Below are 24,065 nucleotides of genomic sequence, written 5' to 3' on the forward strand. Positions count from 1 at the left end.
TGCAGTATCGGTCAGGGAAGTCTAACCTTGTGGCTGACTCTCTGTCGAGGATGTTTGAGGACTGAGTACTGTTGTCCTGGGTGACGGGGGAGGAAATGTGATGGAGACCACGGGTTCCATCCCATGTTGATTATTGATATTATGTTGTTTTCAGTTCAAATGTGTTTGTATTAGTTCTTTGTTTAGTTATTTTGTGACATTTGGTGAACATTCTTTGTGGGTGGGGAGACTGGCCATCTTTCCTGTTCGGAGAATGTGGGGGGGGGAAATGTCAGTTTGTTTTGATTTAGATTAGTTCAATTTGAGTTAATTGAGTATTTGCCTTTCTGGGTGTGTCTCAGCAAGGTGGATCAGAGAGGGAGACGAATGCTCCTGGAGCATACCAACTTCCATTAAGAGGGGGAATACTCTGAGGATTTATATTTAGTTATATTTACTTTTGATTGACTTTAGATTAGTTTAATTTTAATAATTTGCATGCATGTAAATATTTGTTGGATCATTTATTGTTAGGTTTGTGTAAGTAGTGTTTGTTTGTCTTTTCTTTTTGGATCACCCCTTTACCTGGTGTAAGTGTTGGAACTTACCTCGGGTATAAATGTCAGCTTCTTTGTTTCACTAAAATAGAAGGGTGCTGGTGTAATGAAGATTTGGAGCTCCCAAATAAATCCACCTCAAAGACATTTGTTGCCTCACTTCCTTCATTAAACGCAGAGCCTCCGCCGGTCAAAGTGACACGTACAACCTCCAACTTTCTGTTCCAGTATCTCAGCAGAATAATTCATTGACAGTGTCTTGGCCAAATATGCCACTTTAAACAGCAAATGCTGCAGAATTAGAAAATTCTGCATCAAATTCTAACTGATTTTGATGGAGTTCCTTGTACAAGACATTTCAATTAGGGCATGATTAGGGCATTGAACTATGGGCATGATGAAGAGAATTTGCATTGTGAACAGCCGCTGAACTGCAGAGGTTGGAAATACTACTAGAGACTTGAATGTTCACATGTTCTCCTGCTCCTGTCAGTGTGAGACTGAGAGAGCAAGTACATCAGTATGTGTAATACACTGTGCACAAATACGCAAGTTGTAGTTTTGAGGATTAACTTTATTGTTGAACAACTATAGCGCTCTCGGTCAATCCAAAATGTTAATAATATCTCAAACCTGAATATTTACGGAAGTAAAAGTGAGGAGATTTTGGCTTTCTTAGGACAATGTGTGCGTGATTATTGGGCAATTATTAGTGTCCAGAATTATTCTGCAAATGAATTCAAACTGAAGATTTTCCCATCTCACTTGTCATCTTTTAAATAGAGAATAATAAACATACAACTCAAAATTGACAAATATTTCTGACATTTAAAGAATAAATCAGGGACCAATATAGTCACTCCTCTTTTCAATAACAGTTATAAGTCTTCTGTTCATGGAGTCTGTCAGTTTCTTGATCTGTTGACAATCAACTTTTTGTGCAGCAGCAACCACAACCACATACAGTGTTCAGAGATGTGAACTATTTTCCTTCACTGTAAATCTCCCGTTTAAGAAGAGCCCATAGGTTCTCACTGGGGTTCAGTTCTGGTGAGGAAGGGGACCACTTCATTATGCTTTCATTTTAAGGCCTTTATTGACTAGTCACATAGTGGAGCACTTTGATGAGTGCGATGGAGCATTGTCTTCCATAAAAATCATGGTCTTCCTAAAAGATGCTGACTTTTTTTTCATTACCGCTTGAAGAAAGTGTCTTCTAAAATCTGGCAGTAGGTTTGGGATTTGATTTTGAGTCCATCTTCAACCTGAAAAGGTCCAACAAGCTCATCTTTAATAATACCAGCCTATCCCGCCTCCACCTTGCTGTTATCTGATGTGAAGTGAAACTCTGCCCATTACTGATCCAGCCACGGGCCCATCATCTATCTGGTCTATCAAGAGTCACTCTCATCTCATCAGTTCATAAAACTTTTGAAAAGTCTGTTTTCAGGTCTGTGTTGGTCCAGACCTGACAATTTTGGACTTTTCAGAGTCACTTAAATCTCTTTTTTGGCCCAGTTGGCTGAGAAAAAGAAGCTGTCTAGTAATTATGCACGCCTTGATATAGAGTGTTGATCTCCTTAGGCTTCACCCACTCTCATTAAACAAATACACATCAGCTGACATGTTTATATTCAATAAGCATTCAGGTTTATATAGCTTGGAGTTTGAAAATATGCATAAAGATGATGATATGGTCAAAACTAAAACTTGCCTAATTGGGCACATAGTGTATTATAGTGTTTTGTTTGTATTTCCTTTTTTTGTTTGTATTTTCTTTTAATTCATGTCAAGCACTTTGAATTGTCTTGTTGCTGAAAATGTGCTATTTAAATAAAATTACTTTACCTTACCCAATATAAATGTGCATCTTGTTACTGGTCATGTGATCATCTCTCTAATGAGCAACGTTTGCTTTTAGATGTTGTTTCTTACACGTTATTATCTAGTTCATTTGAGCACAAAAACATCATACAATTACTTTTGAATGGAAACAACATCTACCTAAAGGAAGCAACCATGGGAACCTAAAGCCAATTATTTTTTGAGACTCTTAACATGGTTCAAAAATTGAAGAGTTATTTTTATTTTGTTCTCTAGGTTAAAAAACTTGTCAATACACAGAAATGTCCAGCATGGTCTTTGATGAATGAGTGTGAAAAAGAGACAACGTGCAGAGCTTGAGATGAATGATACACAAACAGAGCAGGATCTTATTGGCTTGATTATTTTTACCTCCTCAGAGATGGCACAACCAACAGCAGTATAATAACATAGAATAGAATAGAATAGAATTCAACTTTATTGTCATTGCACTGTCACAAGTACAAACAACGAGATGTTATTCTTTAACAGCCTACCTTTTTTCTCCCAACCAACTGAACCAAATGGCATTTTGTTAATTGAAAGAAAGAAAATAACTTCAGTGAAAACTGACCATGAAATTTCTAACTTACTCTTATTCTTCATAGTGGGCTGTACTTTGATGATTACTAAGTACAGAGACACACACACACAACAAATACAGGACTTGATATCTTACAACAAACAGAAGATTTGTTTCAGCGGAACTGTGCCTGGCGTGCAGCGATGGAGCCGTGCCAAGCGTGTCATCGCACTCGCTGCACACACTCTGCCATTTGCCAATAATTCCCCGTGCTGTTTCTGCATAAGTACTGTGCGTGTACTTGCTTTTCTTCTGTATCCTATATTGACCGTTAAAAAGTCAACAGCGGTGGAATGTTGCTCTCTTCCAAATGCAAAAAGGTCTGGAAAAAGTAGTGGAAAAAAAAACTGGGAAAGTTCAAACTAGGAGCTGTTCAAGGATTCCAATCATATGACTGAACAAAACACTGAGGGAGAGCATGAAGACTTGGGAGAATGCAATTCCATCACTGTGGTAGAGATCACCAAAGTAGTTCAAACGTTTGCCAGTGGCAGGGCAATGTGTGAAGGAGGTTTGACCGGAGATTCTGAAGGCTCTGAACATTGTGGGAATGTCATGGCTGACAACAAGGTTGGAGAGGTAGACTGGGGTGGTGGTCACTACTGTTAAGAAAGGGGATGAGAGAGTGTGTTCCAATTATCTAGGGAATTGTACTTCTTAGTCTCCCAGGAAAACTTACTTTTTGCTAGGGTGTTGGAGACTGACGGTCAAATCTCTGATGCAGGAAGAGCAATGTGGCTTTCTTCTTGACCGTGAACCAGTGGTCCAGATTTTCACCTTGTGAAGTTGCTGAAGGAGTCATTGGAGTGTGCTTCTGTAGTCTACATGTGTTTTTTTGCTCTAGAGTACACCGTTGACTGTGTCTCCTTGTAGCTTGTAAAAGTTACTCAATTGTATGAAAAAGCATGAGCTTGTTATGATTCTGGCCCATTTGCTTGCTCTACTCCCTCCTCAGCTCTCACCTCTGCAATCAAGCTCATCTGATCCACCTGCACGCTGCCGTTGCAGTATAATCAGTATTATGTCATCTACCTGTTCACCAGCAGTTTTATTCAGCACTCAGGCAGGCAGATTTTTGAAAGCTTTCTTGTGAGTAGACATCCAGTGTTTCCTCCTTTGCCTGACCACGACTATGTTTTTTTGTCTCTTGGAGTTCCCTGCCTTGCCCACATCGGATACTCTACTGGCTTCTGTTTTCTGGACACAACCATGTTTCTGCCTCTTCTCTTCTGCCTCCTGCCTTGCCCCTGGATTTGTCTGCCTAAGATTGCCTTCACGTTAGTGATGGTCAAATGAAGCCTCGTGAAGCAATGAAGCGTCCCAGCCCATTGCTTCACCCAAAGGTTCATTACTCGGTGGTTCATTTCTCAGTAGTGACATCTGCTGTTGAAACTGTGGCAGCCTTGTCACTCAGATGGACATACTTAAAAAAATTAGTAAATGCAATATTGTCACAAAGTTTTTGTCAAACTCATGTTTAGTAACAGGAGAGTCAATTAAATCCTATTTAACTAATCTTTTTTAGTTGTTAAAATCATTTGTAGCCAATCCTGATATATGTTGACTGTCAGTGGTTGTTTTCTTTTGTCATCGACTGATTTGACAACAGACATTTGTTTTAGTGTATTTGGAGTGCGGCACTTGTTGGGCAGACAGTATTCTTTGAGTTTTGATTTGCCTCCTGAAAAACTAAAATTCTTCAAAAATTCTCTTTTTCTTGGATTTCTAGTTGGCTCTCTGATCCCTTATATTTTTACTTATCAGGCCAGAATTTTACTCGTCCAACAGCTTTAAGTCTGTTTCTGCTGTGCAAGACTGATATATCTTTGCAGAACAACGAAATAGCGGAAATTTCAAGAAGGTGAGAATTTTGGAGGTAAAGGGGTTAATTATTTTTATCTTGTGAGTGATCATCTCGAAGTCTTCCCAAATGTCACATTTTTTCTTTCTTGCTCCATTTAAATCAAGTTTATTTGTGTAGCACATTTTGGCAACAATGCCGTTTCAAAGTGCTTTACATAATAAAAACAAAGATATAAAGTCACAAAATGTACCATAATCAACAATTGAGAAAACCGGTAACAAACATTACATTTTGATGAGTGCCATCATCAAAATCATTAATACACATGATCTATAAAAGGTTCCTTTTATTTCGGCCACTGCTGAAGACAAATACTCCTCTGATGCGCGATCAAATACAATAACCCATGTCATGAAGCAGCACGGCTCATCAAGCTTTTATTTTGAAAACCGACACGCAAAATGAAGCAGTCATGTTACCCATGCAATGCGAGGCGTCGTTTGTTGCCAGTCGTGGTTTTCAAGCATTGAAACAGGGCTTCATCTGACACGCCTCCTTTTTTACTCGGTACACGCCTTGAAGCCTGGCTTCAGATGGCCTATCTCTACTTTACGTGCCTGATGTGATTCTGTGCCCTGACTTCTGATTCTTGTCTGACCCTCATAAGTTTGTCTGCTTCTGCCTCCCTGGTTCTGACTCTGCCTTGGCCTCTTGACCTCTGAGTTCTGTTTTTCCCTGGGTTTACACCCTGCTACCAAACCACTGTGCTACCAGTGTTCATGCTCTGGATCAATCTCCACCATCTTGCTGAAGTATTTTAACAACCAACACCCCTACAGACGTCTCACCTCAGTCTGCTTACCACAGCTTTGCTGAGGAACCAAGATTCTGTCTCCATTTCCCATGGCATTTTGAGTAGGTGAGTGGCTTTCCTTTTTGAGCTTTTGGCACCAAGATTACAATTACAATTAGATTACTATTAACCAGTTTCTCTACCCTCAGTGGTTCCCGGTCCCACTGCTGGTGGTCTCCTGTCCCATACACTTATTCTAAATAAACCATACATTTGGTCCTCTGTTCTGAGCATTATAGAGCTGTGTCCTCTTGTCACAAAGTTGAGCCTGTTCGGAGTGCAAGCTTTACCTTACCAGAGATCCCTCTTGTCATCAATCCAGTTTGTGGTGTTCATGATTAAGATTTCAAGGTATAGTTGTGGAGAGGAAGTTGACTGGTTTGCAAACCTCAGTCATCTTAGCTTTTTGCAGATATTGTTCTGTTGGCTTAGCACCATGGTTAAAACTAGGGATTCAAATATATAATCTACTTGTGGTTAATTGTTGAATGCTTAATTAGTTTAAAATTAATTCCATTCAGTTAACATCTACTTAGTCTATTCAGCAATCTAAAAGGTTCCTGTTTTATTTCATAAAAGTTTAATGTGAGTACCACAATTTCCTGTTGCAGGAGACGGCTGACAATTTTTAAAACGTGCTTCCTCCTTAAATTCAATGTATGAGAAAAGTAGCCCTTGTTATAGTAGGACAGTCAGGCCTCTTCATACAAGAGAATACTTAAGTTTTTAAGAAAATGGATGCTTATCAATTGTTATTCAATAAGATCAATGTTAGATGAGATCATTTCTTTGCATCCCTAGTCAAGACCAACCCATTTTTTCTATATGAAACATCAGGCAGAAATGTAGCATGTAATAACTTTTAATTTCAGTATGGTAAGTAATCAATTATTAAAACAAAAATTCCACTTATGTAAACAAAGGCTCAACTGAACATTTGAAATGAAACAAAAAATAATTTAAACTGTTATGATTCATGGTCCATGGTGTTTAGTCACTCATTTAGCTCACCTGCCACACCCTACTTAAACACCTCTCAGCCTCCCTGCCAGATTATTGACAGCCACGAGCCAGTAAAGATTCAATGTTTCCTTCCAAGTCTTCAGTGTATCTACAACCTTTTCTGCCCACGGATTTACCACTACTGCCAAGCCCTTCACAGATCCCATCTGTATTGGATTTTCGGACCCTGACCCAAGTTCTGCCTCACGACCACTGAGAATTGCCTGCCCTTTCAGCTAAGTTTGCTCTCTCTGTCCTCCTGTGTATGACCTCAGCCTGGTTATCATCAAAGTCCCTGGATGTTGCTTTTCAGACATCTTTGTGGAGATCTTCTTTGATTCATTGCTCCCACAGAAGCCTGTTCTATCTGGTTACCTGCACCTCCCTGTTAAAGCCTCGGTTCTTCTGCTCTACCCCGTCCACTGCTCTACAGGTTAAACATACCTGTCTATCTATGCATCACCAGCTTTCTCCCCTCTCCTCCCAGAGCTGTGTTTGATCTCGTCCTGAGCAGCAACCAGAATTTGAAACTAAAATTAAACTTGTTTTTTTCCTTTCAGTACTCCTGTGTGTGGTTGAATTTCCAGGTCTCCACTGAGTGTCCTTACATTAAATAGTTTAGGAGCATCCTCCACTTGATCTATTTCCTCTGTCTGTTCCTATCAGATAAAACACTTTAGGATCTCCCAGAATGAGCTGGAGGATTTTACTGGGAAGAGGGATGTCTGGGGTTCCAGCAAATGGACAATAGCAATATCCTGATTGGCCTGATCTCAGATAAGTGGAAGACAATAGATTGATCAATGGATTATAACACCTGAATATGCTTAGCCATAAACCAGTGGTTATCAACCCTTGTCCTCAGGGCCCAATGGCCTTCAAGTTCTAAATGTGTGTAGTTACATAACTTCATCAACATGCCATTCAGTGTCTGTTGATCACCTGTTCATTTAGGTCAGGAGCATCAGAGAAACACAAAACATGCAGGACAGTGGGTGCTGTGCTGTCCTGTTCAAAGGTAAACCCTCATCTAAAGTTATATTACCATTGCCACACAGTTTTTACTTCACATAACAAAATATAGCAAATACAAGTTTAATTTATACTGTAATGATTGCATTGCTGAATGGTAAAACATGCAGCAGTAAAACATGTTTTGTTTTTTTTTTTTCTTTTAAGGGCCTATATTTTGAAGAGGCTTTTCAAAATTTACACCTATCCAAAGAGATTTGGTGAAACCTGTCTGAAACTCTTCAAACTGTGTAGATGCTCTCACACTTAATTAGATACTATTTTAGGGGATGATGGCAACAGTGGTAGGAGGTCCTGAAAACATTTGGTTGCCAGTTTGAGCCCTTGCTATTCAGTTTTGTCTTTGGGCAATTGTTTTGTTATTGTCCTTGTGAATGGGAATGTGTGAATGATTGTAGTGTGAAGCACTTTGGGATCCTGTGGACTTGATAAGGCACTATGCCAATTACTATTTTCAAAAATTTTTTAGAAAAGATTAGACATTGGCCTGTAATTTAAGTCATCTTGATCTTTTTTTAAATAAAGGTTTAATTATAGCAAGTGAATTATATTCACACATGTTGTGCTATATGTAGCACAAGAAGCTACATATTAGATGTTTTTCTCAGCTTTGCAAACTGAAGACCAAAGCTTCAGTTTGCCCTTGTTAGAAGTCTAGGTTGCCTCAAAGCGGAAGCAGCATAAATCACTTAAGTTAAAAAATGATGGAAACTGTGAGAGGAGGACAACCCGGGTGTATGAAGCAAAAAGTCTGAGGAGGCGCTGAAACCCAATCTGCAAAGTTTTTATGAAAGCTTGTTTTTCTAGTGCTGGGCTCAGCCGAGGATCGGCTGTTGTATCCAAACAGAACAGGGCTTTAAGTAGCTCCTGCCGGTTTCTGTGTTGTTTTTCGGGGGTTGACTTTGCCCTCCCCTTCTCTTTACTTTGGCCCTCGCTCCCAGGAGGCACAGGGTGTTCTGAGTCCTCAACAGCCTGCTCTGTCTGGGCCGAGGATTTACTCTTGTATCCTCACCTGCAGGGGTCTGTGCTTAGATTAATGCTCAACACACAAGGTCCTCGGGTTTCAAGTAAAATAAACCTTCTCGGTTTTACAATGACATATCCCACATACTGAATGCCTAATGATGAATTATAATGGCAATTTCAGCTAGACAAGAAAATGAAACATACAAAAGGCAACACTGTCAGTGTTCAACATCATAGTGTTTCTGTGCTATATCTTGATTTAATTTATATGGATGAAAAGTAGAAGTACAATATAAAAAGTTGACTCTTGCAAAAACTGTGATTTGCACATATGGATATTTAATATCACTCTTAGAAATACTGAACAATTTACATAATTAAGAAAGAAAGAAATAGAAACATTCTAAAGATTTATGTGTTATTAAATTTTAAAATGTTGCTAACATGCCCATGTCTGGCCGTGCAAGCAAGTTCACCCTGCAAGCAGACCGCAAGATGCTAAAACAGCAGGCAGCAACCCTGGACACTCGTACCACAGGTGGCAGGTGAAGGGTTAACTGATGTCAAGCAGTGCATATATGGGCAAACCTGTGCACATTCCAAATTCTCAATACGGCCTCATCAGAGATAATGACGAGGCCGCTTACAGGGAGGAGGTAGACCGTCTGGCTGAGTGGTGCGACAAAAACAACCTGCAGCTGAACACCGAGAAGACCAAGGAGCTTATCGTGGACTTCAGGAGGAACGCTGACCTACATCCACCCATCCACATTAAGGGGTCAGTGGTGGAGCGTGTGGACACCTTTAAAATTGGGAGTCCACATCTCCAAGGACCTGACTTGGACGACCAGCTGCTCCAAACTCATTAAGAAGGCGCATCAGAGCCTCTTCTTCATGAGGACCCTGAGGAAGAACCACCTGTCCTCAGGTCAAATCTAATGCACAAATAAAAAAAATATAATAATAATAAAGTAATTTATGTGATATAGATATGTATATTACAAAAGCGTGTGTGTAAATAGTTTATGAAATGAAGCTGAATTAGGTGCAGCTTGAGCTCAGCAGTCTGACGGCAGAAAGGAAAAACAATCTACTTGGGCCATAAGTTTCCATGCATAAAAAAAAAAACATTTTATTGGACAACCGTTTTTATTTTTGCGGGACTCTGTGTAATTGCTGCACATTTTGGACCACCTCTGTGTGATTCTCTGCAGATTGAATTATGCTTTTCAAAAACCTTACTTTAAATGGCTCTATTTAGGTGAAGAATGTGTGCTTGAGCTATCGGTGGATTTTTCACATTTTTGATTCTGCTTGAGTTGAGGTTTGATAGTAGAAAAGTCATCAATCTCAATTGATGACTATGAATAGTCAATCTCATCCTGTCTCCTGGCCCTTATTCACACAATGCAGAACTGAGTTGAACTGAGCTAGAACCCGATCACGATTAACGAGGTTACACTTGCTCAAAGAAAACCTCAAAGCCTGTGTAAAGCATTCTGTACAATGACAGCATGAGTGTCCTACAGTACCAGCTATCCTACAAATCCTACCTTCTCCAACATAGACTGAACATTGATTTTTTTTTTTTTTTTAAAGAAATTTCTCCTTTCTCAGGAATATTTGTCTACATATTGGAATCTCACTTAGTTTTTAATGTGTTTTAAATGTATTGTGTTTTATTTATTTATTGACAGATTTGGGATTTTTTTTTAATTTAAACATTTTAATTGCCTCTTATGATCTGAATATAATCTCTTCATTTTTAGAAATTATGATGTAATTAAAAGACTTTTCCAAAATTGTTTTAAAGAGAGTGAAGTAGCAAAATTTGAATATTTGCATCAAACAAGTTGGTTACTCTTAATGTTAAAAGGCAACTTGGATTTGGAAGTCACTGCATACTTTTCCTTTTGAATAGTTTCACTCATTAACTATTACATCTTGTCGACTGATTTTGGCCTTCTTACTGGGGCTTTCTACTGAGAAATATTTCCACACTCTAAAAACTACACATTTCTAGAAACAAAATATAAAGTAGTTAAAACTCTAACATCGGAGAACTTTTTATATAAGTCAAAGGTAAAATTATGTTTCCATGAACAATTGTATGTATGTAAAGATTTAATCATGTATGTCTCATTAAGATTAAAAATCTCTCTTTCAAGAAAGACCTGGGCAAGACTGGCAGCAACACACCAACAATTACAAAATTGCCATAACCATCATACACACTCATTTTGAAAAACATGTTCTTGCAAAAAAACTGGCTGATTTAGTTGGACAGTTGCAGGTCTGCAATAGGAGGAAAGATTGTTTCGATGTGAATGAGGAAAGATTATATAATTATTATTACCTCTGTTTAATGATAATGTAGTTACACATACTGAAAATAGTACATCTGAAGTAAGCATTGTAATAAAATCAGGGCTACTGAAAAATACATGAAAAACCTGGAACTGCACCATTCCTTGCATTTGTATTTACTTGTGAAGTTGTATCTTTAAATTTGAAATCTGGGGTAACAGAGATAAAATAAAAATACCTGCTTTGCAAAGCTATAAAAATGAAAGGGCATTGTATTCATCTTCATAACTTAGGGAATAACTAAGGAAAAACAGCTCCACAAAACCTGGCCAAATCAACAGACAGAGCAATAAGTAAAAATAACCTGATTGTTTCTCATCATATATAGTGAGGAGGATCATGAGGCAGGGACATAAAATAGTAACTGGGAAACATTGTGTGATCAAGAGCTGATTTTAATGGCTTTTTAAACAGAGGTGCCAATAAATATGAAGGGCACTGTGAGCCGATGATAACCAAACACCTGAGTAAACAATTTATTAACTCAAACCTTAACACAAACAGCGAATGACTAACTGTATTAATGTGCTATAGCATGTTATGTTGTTATGTTTATGGGGAGTAAATTTTCTTTTTTTTATTCTGATTACCAAATAAAATCCTTGGAATAATGGAGCTTAGAGTAATGTAATTCATAATGTATCTGCTTCCTTTGTCGCTGTCTTTTGACACGTTTTCACAAGTTTTAAATGGGGATTGGTGGTGAAGATACGGAGAATGTGTAGCCCACTGTTCCTCAAAAACATATCGGCCCCGCAGCTTCCCGCACCGCAGGCCGAGCCCCGGACCTCGGGCCCCGAACCCCGAGCACTGGCTGAGCGGGGCTCTCCTACCTCTGGTAGTCTCTCCTGCAGAACAGTTTGCTGTCCCGGAAGTAGCAGGTGGCAATGAGCGGCTGCTGGCACGCTGCACACTGCAGGCAGTTCTGGTGCCAATACGCGCCGTTGACTCGCATCAGGAAGCGGTCAGAGATGATGCGCGAGCAGCCCTCACACACGGCCTGAGGAGCAGAGTCACACCCTGAGAAACAACCGGAAGAAGACAACGTCAGCCTGCAGGCCACGCTTTATTTTCCGCCGTCTTGTCCCGCTGCTGAGTTATATGTTCATCAGCACAAATCTGGCCAACAATGAAAACAGGTCAGACACCCCGAGCTTTATTTATGGGGCTATTCTACAAAGCCTACGCTGACGTTTAATGTTGCAAATGAAACGTAAACGCGTTGTACGGCATGGTTATTTATTCCTTATTTATATATAGCAACCATTTTCATATAGAGTGACCATGCTGCCATATAAATATGCTCTTCATGTGGAAGCTACTGAGATTCAAACAGTTTTTTAGTTATTTTGCCTTCTCTGAGACAGTCACAATATCAAAAACATGTAGGCTATGCAGAAAATCTGCATAGTGAGGTTTGTGTCTTTGTTCGGGGATCCATTTGGGGCGCGCCTCTGCGTGCTTAGTAAAATAGATGTGTTATATATATATATATATATATATATATATATATATATATATATATATATATATATATATATATATATATATATATATATATATAAACCAAGATAGAGTAGGTGCTGACAATTTATTTCGTCTTTGTCCTTTTCTTTCTTTAGTTTATTGGGATCTTTATTCAACCATTTTGTCTTGTTTCTCAGGTGTCCTTTTTCTACATTATTATGTTATTTCATACTCATTATGTAGAAAAATAAAAATCAAGCATAAAAAACTTGCAGGCCTTATCTGACTACCTGCTTATGATTCTCCTTTTACGCAAATGACCTTTTCGCAATACACATTGTTTCTATCTTCTTTTTTGTTTTAAATCAAATTAAACTAAGAACTTCCCCGAACATCTTCGTCTGAATAATAAAATAATAAACAAGTTGTTTTGTAGTAAATATTAGTTTTTTGGTTTGATAATTATTTTTATTATTATTATTATTATTATTATTATTATTATTATTATTATTATTATTATTATTATTATTATTATTATTATTATTATATCTTTTTTATGTCCATCACCATCAGTATGCACTCTTCCCATTCTGAAACTGAATGAGTTTTAAATTACTGTTTTCTCTGTCCAAATAACCACAAAAATTGCTTAAACTAGGATATTTGACCGGCTGCAAAATCAAACAGTTGTTGGGCTGGAGCTTTCTACTCCGTGCTAATTTATCTGAGCATTGTAACTACCTCCAAATCAAAGAATCATGTGAACTCACCAATCAAACAGCGCAGAGGGCTGGTATCAGTGTTTAGTCTTCGATCTTCTTTTTTAACATTGATCAGCATGTTCTCATCCGCAGCAAAGAGGGCTTTGCTGACCACCTCGCGCCTCACTGCACGCGACGCACTTGTTGCAGTTTCCATAAACGGTCAGATCCGGGTCTGTCCAGGTCCTCCTAATGTTCATGGAAATAATAATAATAATAATAATAATAATAATAATAATAATAATAATAATAATAATAATAATAAACTTTTGTCCAACTTTAGCTCTCCAAGTCAAGAAGGACGAAGAAAATCCAAGAGGTTCGGAATGATGGCCGTGATGCAGCACTTCAGCCTGTTCTGTTCCTCAGGAGGGGAACAACTGAAGCCCTCCTCCTGCTGCACGCACCGCAAGTTTTGCTGGGGATGGATCCGCCTCCACGCAGACCGCAAACTAAAATCAAAATATACGAAGATATCTATCAGCGCTTTTACGTTTGATCTCATTTATTTGCAGCTAAAAAAAAAAGTCAATATAGATCTACTTTAAATTTCACTAGATTTATTTATTTATTTATTTTATATTTCTATTTTTCTGTTCACGTTTTAACATTTTATTAGTTATTTTTATGTCGATGTAACGATTCCTTATCTTACAGACTTGTTTTTACACTTGTCTTTGTAAAATTGCGAACTGGTTTTTAGAGGCCGAGTAGAGACTAATTATCTATCTAAACAAATAATCTAAAGCACAATCCAACCTTCTGATAACCATTCAGAACGAATTAAATGCATTTTTATCTCTTCTTGTTAGCAATCAATATATTTCGTGACTAAGAGGAACGAACATCCACTTTCACTGATTAGACCTAACGTCAGGTGTTGCGTGTATTTTCTAGTAACGTCTGCTGTTCGGGATGTAAACGTTGTGCATAATGGCTAATGGATTAGAAAGAAGCCCAGTCTGTCTGCATGAACAGCACAGAGCCGAGATTAAATCAAAATGTTAATGAGATCCACTATTACTCTGCTGTCCTCACGTTCGCTTTTCACAAAAAATGTTTTTATTCATTCCAAAGAGAGCATATAGTCTATATGCCGACTTATATATACTTCCTGAGAGAACACAACGGAGGAACCCAAAACATTAAACATTACATAAACCTTTGCCTTCCCTGAGACACAGAATATCAAAAATATCCAAAAATGTATATGTAAAAAATAGATGAATGGCTCTCTGTATAGAGATACATATGCAATGTATATAGATAGATAGATAGATAGATAGATAGATAGATAGATAGATAGATAGATATGTGTGTGTGTGTGTGGGGGGGGGGGGGGGGGGGGGTGTTCAAGCTTTTATTTCTGTTATTTATGAGAATTTTCTGCTTACTGCTATGTAAATATTTAGTAGTATGTGTGCTGTTCGGGTTATTCTTTTAATCTGACTAATGATCTTGATCGGGCGGAGCGCATCCAGATGAAATGGAGTAGCCAGCTCGCCAGCAGAAAGCATAAAATTGAGGCGTTGAGAGGTTCTGTTAGGATCGTTTCACATTTCTGAGTCTAACGTGAGAGCGAATGGACTGCAGAGTTCGAAAATAGACTGGATTAAAAACAGCATAACGAGCCGTAAAGACGGCTAATATGATTTATTGAAAGCATCAACTACCATCTTCTGGTAGAAAACAAAATAATTTTAAAATGTAAGAAAATCGAAGAATCTACATATAACTGAATTCAAATGTTCATCAGATTAATCACAAAATCTCAGTCTTCAAATAAAAGTGAATTACCTTTTCTTTTATTAATTAAAAATTTCCACTAATACATATCAAAGTTTTAGTAATGGGTTTTAGGATCTAGGAAAAAAGCATTATTTCCTCTTTAAAATTTGCCCTAATTTATTTTCTTAATATACAATTTTAGGGAGTATGAAGAAAATTAATTGAAAGTCTGTTTTTTGTTATTAAGATACAATGCCATGGATTTAAACATTAATGAGACAGTTTACATCATATTTAACAGCATATATAAAAATACATCAAGACAAAGGAGAGCATAATTGTAAAATGGGGAAAATGGTTTATATGATATTGTATATTTCTTAGAGAACATCAGAGAACAAACAGCATCATTAAAACAAACAAACAGCAGGTCAGGACAGAAGTTGTGAAAAAGATTAGGCAGGATGAGATTACAAAACAATCTGACAGAAAAATGATAACAGCATGTCAAATGTATTTGAATATATGGCTAATAAAATTGATAGGAGAGGAGTGAGATAAAAAAAAAATCAGCCTCCTATTAAGTTTCTTGTAAATCTGTCTGGCCATCCATCCATCCATTTTCTTCCACTTATCCAGGGTCGGGTCGCGGGGGTAGCAGCTTCAGAAGGGAGGCCCAGACTTCCCTCTCCCCCACCACTTGTTCCGACTCCTCCGGGGAAATCCCAAGGCATTCCCAGGCCAGCCAAGAGACATAATCCCTCCAGTGTGTCCTGGGTCTTACCCAGGGCATCCTCCCGGTGGGACGGGCATGGAACACCTCACCAGGGAGGCATCCTAACCATGAGGCATCCTAACCAGATACCCGATCCACCTCTGCTGGCTCCTCTTGATGTGAAGGAGCAACATCTACTCTGAGTCCCTCCCGGATGACTGAGCTTCTCACCCTACGGTGTCTGGGCTGGGAGAGCCCAGACACCTTACGGTGTTAGAGAACATCAAAGAACATCAGAGAACATCTGATGTTCTCTGATGTTCTCTAAGAGAAAACCCATTTCGACCCCTTGTATCCGCGATCTCGTTCTTTCGGTCATGACCCAAAGCTCATGACCATAGATGAGGGTGGGAACGTAAATCGAGAGCTTAGCTTTTTGGCTCAGCTCTCTCTTCACCACGACAGACCGGTACAGCGCCCGCTTGACGGCAGACGCTGCACCAATCTGCCTGTCGATCTCCCACTCCTGTCTTCCCTCATTTGTGAACAAGATCCCGAGATACTTGAACTCCCCCACTTGGGGCAGGACACCCCCACCCCCTGACCCGGAGAAGGCACTCTACCCTTTTCTGGCTCAAGACCATGGCCTCGGATTTGGAGGTACTGATCCTCATCCCGGCCGCTTCACACTCGGCTGTGAACCGTTCCAGCAAGAGCTCCAGATCATGGCCTGATGAAGGCAATAGGACCACATCATCCTCAAAAAGCAGAGATGCGATCCTAAGGCCACCAAAACAGATCCCCTCAACACCTTTGCTTTGCCTAGAAATTCTGTCCATAAAAGTAATAAACAGAATCGGTGACAAAGGGCAGCCGTGGCGGAGTACAACTCTCACCGCAAATGAGCCCGAATTACTGCCGGCAATGCTGACCAGACTCTGACACCGATCATACAGGGACCTGACAGCCCGTATCAAAGGGCCTGGTACCCCATTCTCCCGGAGGACCCCACGCAGGGCTCCCTGAGGGACACACATGTAGACGGTTTGGCAAAGTCCCATGCACCCGCCAGAACCCTGCCGAGGGTGTAGAGCTGGTCCAGTGTTCCACGACCAGGACGAAAACCACACTGCTCTTCCTGAATCTGAGGTTCGACTATCCGACGGACCCTCCTCTCCAGGACCCCTGAATAGACGTTGCCAGGGAGGCTTAAGAGTGTGACCCCCCTGTAATTGGAGCACACCCTCCAGTCCCCCTTTTTGAACAGGGCACCACCACCCCAGTCTGCCAATCCAGGGGAACTGCCCCATACTCCCGGAGGACCCCACGATATTGCCCCTGATGTCCATGCGATATTGCAGAGTCGCATCAGCTAACACAACCCTACAACATCCAGAACCTTAAGGAACTCCGGGCGAATCTCATCCACCCCCGGGGCCTTGCCACCGAGGAGCTTTTTATCCACCTCGGCAACCTCGTCCCAGAGATTGGAGAGCCCAACCCAGAGTCCCCAGGCTCAGCTTCCTCAATGGAAGGCATGTTGGTGGGATTGAGGAGGTTTTCGAAGTATTCTGCCCACCGGCTCACAACGTCCCAAACTATGAAGTTTGTTGTAAATCTGTCTGGCAATTTTTTTATTTAACAGTCCACAATTAGTGCTTTGATAGGGCTTGCTGTGATGTGGTGTCTGTGTTTCCACCGTTGTACTGGAACCTACTGCATTTATGTCACATGTGAATCCTATAAAAGATCAAACTGGGTCTGAAAGCTTTATAGTTGTTATAAAACCAGGTCACTCAATTTCACACAGTGTTGCATGTCAACATATAAAAAACACATCTGGTTCTCAATGATCTAAAAGTGAGGTAAATTCAACCTCAGGGTAACAGCAGGTCAAATTACCCTTTGTAGTTATTCAGTTGACATAAATTAAGCCAAAACACAGAAACCTTCAGGATCTTGGGTTGTTTGAGGTTGTTTTAGGTTTTGTTATTTATGTTCCTTACTTCTTTCTGCATTGTTTCTATTTTTACTTCAGTTCCTTCTTACTGATTCTAGCTATTATTGTTTATTCCTGTCTAGTGTCTAGTCCTAGTTACTCTAGGTTTTATTATATTTCTTAGGTCTAGTTATAATTTACTCTTAGATTTATTTCCTAATCCCTCGGAATAATACAGGGGACGACTCTCCCTCGTCCCCTGTGCCATTTTCTTTCTCTCTCACCTTAGCCTGCGTGCTGCTCTCTCCCCTCACACTTACAACCAGTTTCTGTTTCTTGTTCAGTAATCAGCAGTCAGGGTATATACACATCTCATTTCCAGTTCTTCCTTGCTTGTTTCTCCCTTCTAATCCTGTTGCTTCCTGTGTTCTCCTTGTGAACTACTTTTTGTTTCTACCCTGCCTTTGTAAGTTTGCTAATTTTTTCATTAAAACATTTTTTCAACATTAACCATGCTCCCACCTCCTGTCTGCATTTTGGTCCACCATCAAGACAATCACACCACATGATAGAAACAGTAAGAGAAAGACAAAAGTCACTCTTCCTGTTTCCAGATGATTCAGCAGAGTTAACAGGAGGAACCGCTGTATATTGCAGTCATGGATTAATAATTCACCAGCGGGTGTGGACAGCTTTATAACAGTAAACCTTATTGCAGATTGTTGATCTGTATCATACAGGTATTTGACAACACAATGTCAGGGAGGACATAGATTAGCGGTGATCAAAGGGAAACAGCTGTTGATATTTCTCAGTCTGGGAAGAATTGTATGAAACCATGGAGAACACTCAGCACAGCAACGTGTCTTCCTAGCAGTGAACCTGTCTGTTCACTCTGAGTTCAGACTTTGCACAGCTCTGAGATGTGACAGAGACAGGCAAAAGCCACATCTGACACACTACCAATCAGCTTGATGAATGTTACAATTAATGTCCATATCACTAAGAAAAGATCAAACTAGGACGGTTTCAGAAGAGACTGTGCATGTTAGTCACTGATTATTTGTCCTGAATTTGATTTTTAAACTATAAATTTAATTGGATCAAATTATAATTTTGAATAGTAATACTAATACAGTTACATAAAAAATGTTTGGGCCTCCAGTTGCATGAATTATTGCATCAATGCAGCTTGAGTGAATGAGATTAGCCAGTGGTTCTGCCGAGGTGTTCAGGAAGTCCACGTAGCTTAAATAGCTGCCTTCAGGTCATCTGCTTTGTTGGTTCTGGTGTCTCATCTTCCTCTTGACCATACTCAATAGATTCTCTATGAGTTTCAGGTCAGGCTAGTCTGCTGGCTAATCATTAAAGCAGCTTTTGGTGCATCTCAGTGTGGGTCGGTACCAAGACCTCCTGGAAAATACATTCAGAAAAGAAACAAGAAGAAAGAACAGAAAGTCAGCTATCAAGAAAACTGGAACCTGTTTGATCCAGGTGGAAACTGTTTATTAAAATGTTGGTCTGCTATGGACCATGCAACCATTGTAGAGCCTAAAATTATTTAAACATGATTATCATAACTTCTATTTTCTATCTTGAAGAACATTGTTATGCTGCACATTTGACATCATAAAACTGTCTCTTTTCCACTCCAACTGCTTTAAGAGTGCTGTTTCATACCACAGCCTATAAAACATCTAAGACGCATCACACAGACTACATGCTAAAAATTATGTTTACGACATCAGCTCCTGTTTATTTCCCATGACAACATTTTACAACTTTGACAAAAGTTCCTTTTGTCTGAAATGACAGCAGTCAATGTGTGGGGCACATCTGATCAAAGACTCTTCAGTCTTTTCCCCATCTGTATACATGTGCCTCATTACTTTTACAGGGTGTAAATAGTATTTGATGGTTCCCAACATTAACTGTGCTGTGTTTCTTTCCTTAATCATAAACTTTTCATTAAACAGCTGTTGAGCAAACAAGCTCTGTAAGCCCTTAACAAGGTGTCACATGAACACAGTTTTCTCTTCCCTTCACTTTATTTGGGTAGCTCAAAGTAACAACAGAAGCCATCTTCCAACATTGACATAGAAAAAAACACTAAAATTTTGTAGCATCATTTCAGTCACTGGCAGAGTGCAAGTACAACAAAAAAAATTAAATGTCAATTTAATTGACAAAAAAAGGTCACTTTTCAGAAAGTGAAAAGAGTGACAATTTCTGAAAAGTGTCACTCAATATGTATAATGAGTGATGTACAGTGGAATTCATTATGTATAGATTATATACACTGCTCAAAAAAATAAAGGGAACACTTAAACAACACAATATAACTCCAAGTAAATCAAACTTCTGTGAAATCAAACTGTCCACTTAGGAAGCAACACTGATTGACAATCAATTTCACCTGCTGTTGTGCAAATGGAATAGACAACAGGTGGAAATTATTGGCAATTAGCAAGACACACTCAATAAAGGAGTGGTTCTGCAGTTGGGACCACAGACCACTTCTCAGTACCTATGCTGTCTGGCTGATGTTTTGGTCAGTTTTGAATGTTGGTGGTGCTTTCACACTCGTGGTAGCATGAGACGGACTCCACAACCCACACAAGTGGCTCAGGTAGTGCAGCTCATCCAGGATGGCACATCAATGCGAGCTGTGGCAAGAAGGTTTGCTGTGTCTGTCAGCGTAGTGTCCAGAGGCTGGAGGCGCTACCAGGAGACAGGCCAGTACACCAGGAGACGTGGAGGAGGCCGTAGGAGGGCAACAACCCAGCAGCAGGACCGCTACCTCTGCCTTTGTGCAAGAAGGAGGAGCACTGCCATAGCCCTGCAAAATGACCTCCAGCAGGCCACAAATGTGCATGTGTCTGCACAAACGGTTAGAAACCGACTCCATGAGGATGGTATGAGGGCCCGACGTCCACAGATGGGGGTTGTGCTCACAGCCCAACACCGTGCAGGACGCTTGGCATTTGCCAGAGAACACCAGGATTGGCAAATTCGCCACTGGCGCCTTGTGCTCTTCACAGATGAAAGCAGGTTCACACTGCTTTCATCAGCAGTGTGTGTGACAGACGTGACAGAGTCTGGAGACGCCGTGGAGAGCGGTCTGCTGCCTGCAACATCCTTCAGCATGACCGGTTTGGCAGTGGGTCAGTAATGGTGTGGGGTGGCATTTCTTTGGAGGGCCGCACAGCCCTCCATGTGCTCACCAGAGGTAGCCTGACTGCCATTAGGTACCGAGATGAGATCCTCAGACCCCTTGTGAGACCATATGCTGGTGCGGTTGGCCCTGGGTTCCTCCTAATGCAGGACAATGCTAGACCTCATGTGGCTGGAGTGTGTCAGCAGTTCCTGCAAGATGAAGGCATTGAAGCTATGGACTGGCCAGCCCGTTCCCCAGACCTGAATCCGATTGAGCACATCTGGGACATCATGTCTCGCTCCATCCACCAACGTCACGTTGCACCACAGACTGTCCAGGAGTTGGCGGATGCTTTAGTCCAGGTCTGGGAGGAGATCCCTCAGGAGACCATCCACCACCTCATCAGGAGCATGCCCAGGCGTTGTAGGGAGGTCATACAGGCACGTGGAGGCCACACACAATACTGAGCCTCATTTTGACTTGTTTTAAGGACATTACATTAAAGTTGGATCAGCGTGTAGTGTTATTTCACTTTAATTTTGTGTGTGGCTCCAAATCCAGGCCTCCATTGGTTAATAAATTTGATTTCCATTGATGATTTTTGTGTGATTTTGTTGTCAGCACATTCAACTTTGTACAGAACAAAGTATTCAATGAGAATATTTCTTTCATTCAGATCTAGGATGTGTTATTTGAGTGTTCCCTTTATTTTTTTGAGCAGTGTATATAATCCTCCAGTTGCATTATATAATTCATGCAATTGAAGGTCAAAACATTATGTATAGAGTATCTCAATATTTCAATCCTTTAATTCTTGTAATTGTGATGATCATGATGTACAGATAATGAAAACCCAAAACTCAGTGTCTGAGAAAATTTGAATATTGTGAAGAAGTTAAGTATTGGGAATCAGCTGATTACCTCAAAACACCTGCAAAGATTTCCTGAGCTTTAATAGTCTCTCTGTCTGGGTCAGCACGGGGAAGACTGCTGACTGGACAGATGGGCAGAAGAAAGTCACTGACATTCTCCACAAGCCACAAAGTCATTGCTAAAGAAGTTACTGCTGTACCCAGTCATGTTCACAGGTAGTTCAGCGAAAGGAAGAAATATGTTAGGAAAAGGTGCAGGAACTGGGTTGATCACAAGAGTGGACAGAAGCTGGAGTTGGTGAATTAAGAGCTACCATCAGCTTTATTTATAATACCCTTTATATTTCAAATTGAAGTCTCAAAGGGAACATTCACACGCTGATGATGGGAAGCTACAGGGGACTGTAGCTACAGCGGCCCTGGAGCAGGCTGACAGAAGCAAGGTCACAATTTTACTCTTTCAGAAGAACCAAAGACCCCCTCAGTTGAAATTCATATGGCAAGTTGAACAAAGAGATTCCTGTTGAGGCCTGAAGAATCTTATCAATATGCAGAGAGCATATAGGGCAGTAATTTGGCCCTATCTACACCAGTCAGTGAAACAAACTTGTTCTTTTTGTGTTTGGATAAAATGTTCAATAAGTCTGAGTATGGACAGAGTGGTTTTTCTGTATCCCTAATGTCTGATACAGACAAGATGCTTCAGAGGCATTTTGGCCTGCCTACTCATGAAAACAGATCCAACGAACAGTTAGAACCTGGTTTAGAATTCACCGATCCTCTGGGAATCTAGTGATGTAGAAATCACCAGAATGTAACAGTTGGAGGAGTTCCTTTTCATGGGAAATACATCCATTATTACTCTTTCAGATGGTTGTTTTATGATTTATATGTTACTGTGACTTTGAATTAAGTCAGACTGTAGTTACAAATTTAATCACTTTAGGTTTGATAAAAACACAAAAACTTATGATTTGATTTGGGCTTGAACTACTGAGCTCCCTCAAAAACATACCTGGAGTGTTGCCTTGATTCTGTCATGTATGCTTGCGAAACACATATTATATTTATATACACACATATATACACATACACAGCAGTCAATGTGCATCTAATAGATGCACGATACAATATGGTGCATCTATTAGGGATGCACAATATTGGACTTTTGGTCAATATCCAATATGCCGATATACAAAAACTCATTTGGCTGATAACCGATACCAATGTTGATATTTATCCAAAGCTTGTTGAATGGACTACTGGTGTGTTTTTTTTTCTCTGTGGTTAACCGCTCTTTCACTTTTTCTTTTGGCGACCTTGAACTCATCATAATGGTGGTTCTTGAGATGGCTAATTTGGTTGTAGGACTTTGTGGTTGCTCTTCCTAAAATTACTGATATTGCAAATAGCAATTCTGCTATCAGTTTCCAACACTTTAAAAAACTTCCACACCACTGACATTTTCACTTGGTCCTGCTCGTCCGCTGTAATCAGATTAAGTAGACGCGTGTGGCATCATGACGTTGTGCTGTGCAGTAGGCATCTTTGTCACTGGTTTGTCATTGTCGTTATTCCAGTCACTGACTATATATATATAAAAGAGATATAATTTGCCTTTTATATCTGTGAATTATTTTGACGGAATAGCCAATGTCTGATCTTAAATTTTACCACCAATATCGGCCGATACCGATACCATACCGATAATATTATGCATCTGTAAGCACCAGGTTAATATGGCCTTGTGTCATGCCAACAATTTTAATGACAACAGGGGGGAACTAGTGAGTCAGAACCCATGACCACCAAGAGTTTAAAATAAACAATTTTATTCTCAGCTACAGCACCAAAGGAATGAAAAAAGTTCTGTTCTCTTTTGTTAAAAACTGTACAGTAAAATTGTTCCAAAATGTCCTCAGTCACAGGGCCGTACAGAGCCCTTTGGAGGGGCAAGGGCTTAAAGTCAAAAAGGGGCACATTGAACAAGATCTTAAAACACCATACAACAACATAGCAACAACCCATATTAATCAAGAATCTAATATCTAATTGGATCATACTATATCATTGTCAACATGTGGGAGCAATGCAAAGCAAATGTAGTCTGTTTTCCCTGACAGAATTAATATTGCTGTTTCTGCTGCTAAACAGACCATAGGACAGAGGTCGCTGGTTATGAAGCATGTTATGAAATAAGAAAATTTGCTGCTATTTTAATAAATAAGTCCTACTACTTCTGTTTAACCTCTATAACAACTTTGATGCAGACTGCTTCATAGATCAAAAAAAGCTCAGGGGGTGGTTAACTCTACATTATTTTATGAAGTTAGCATCTCTGAGATCTAGAATTGTAAGACAGAGATATCAAGGGAAAGAAAACTCAGTAACTGTGTTTAGAGGCGAGGAGGCTTTATCCT

General features: G+C 39.9%; 1 protein-coding gene and 1 long non-coding RNA gene across 4 annotated transcripts in view; one reads left to right on the plus strand and one right to left on the minus strand.

Moving 5' to 3' along the window:
- Window positions 1-13,801, minus strand: part of LOC116723832 (LIM homeobox transcription factor 1-beta-like) — a 54,376-nt gene extending 40,575 nt beyond the window's left edge. Inside the window, exons 1-3 of one of the 3 annotated variants that reach the window (XM_032569016.1) lie at window positions 13,513-13,801; window positions 13,244-13,423; window positions 11,840-12,026 (exon numbers count right to left, since the gene is read on the minus strand). In XM_032569016.1, the coding sequence (XP_032424907.1) occupies window positions 11,840-12,026; window positions 13,244-13,391 (335 nt within the window). In that variant the 5' untranslated portion in view covers window positions 13,392-13,423; window positions 13,513-13,801. The remainder of the gene's footprint in view (window positions 1-11,839; window positions 12,027-13,243; window positions 13,424-13,512) is intronic. The other 2 variants (XM_032569018.1, XM_032569015.1) reach the window with 2 other exon arrangements.
- On the plus strand, window positions 595-8,842 carry LOC116723846 (uncharacterized). The gene is made up of 3 exons (XR_004340047.1): window positions 595-738; window positions 1,090-1,091; window positions 8,830-8,842. It is a non-coding gene; the product is annotated as an uncharacterized LOC116723846 (long non-coding RNA).
- Window positions 13,802-24,065: the final 10,264 nt, after the last annotated feature.

This window comes from Xiphophorus hellerii, chromosome 8 (genome assembly GCF_003331165.1).
Source record: "Xiphophorus hellerii strain 12219 chromosome 8, Xiphophorus_hellerii-4.1, whole genome shotgun sequence".
Lineage (NCBI taxonomy): Eukaryota > Metazoa > Chordata > Actinopteri > Cyprinodontiformes > Poeciliidae > Xiphophorus > Xiphophorus hellerii.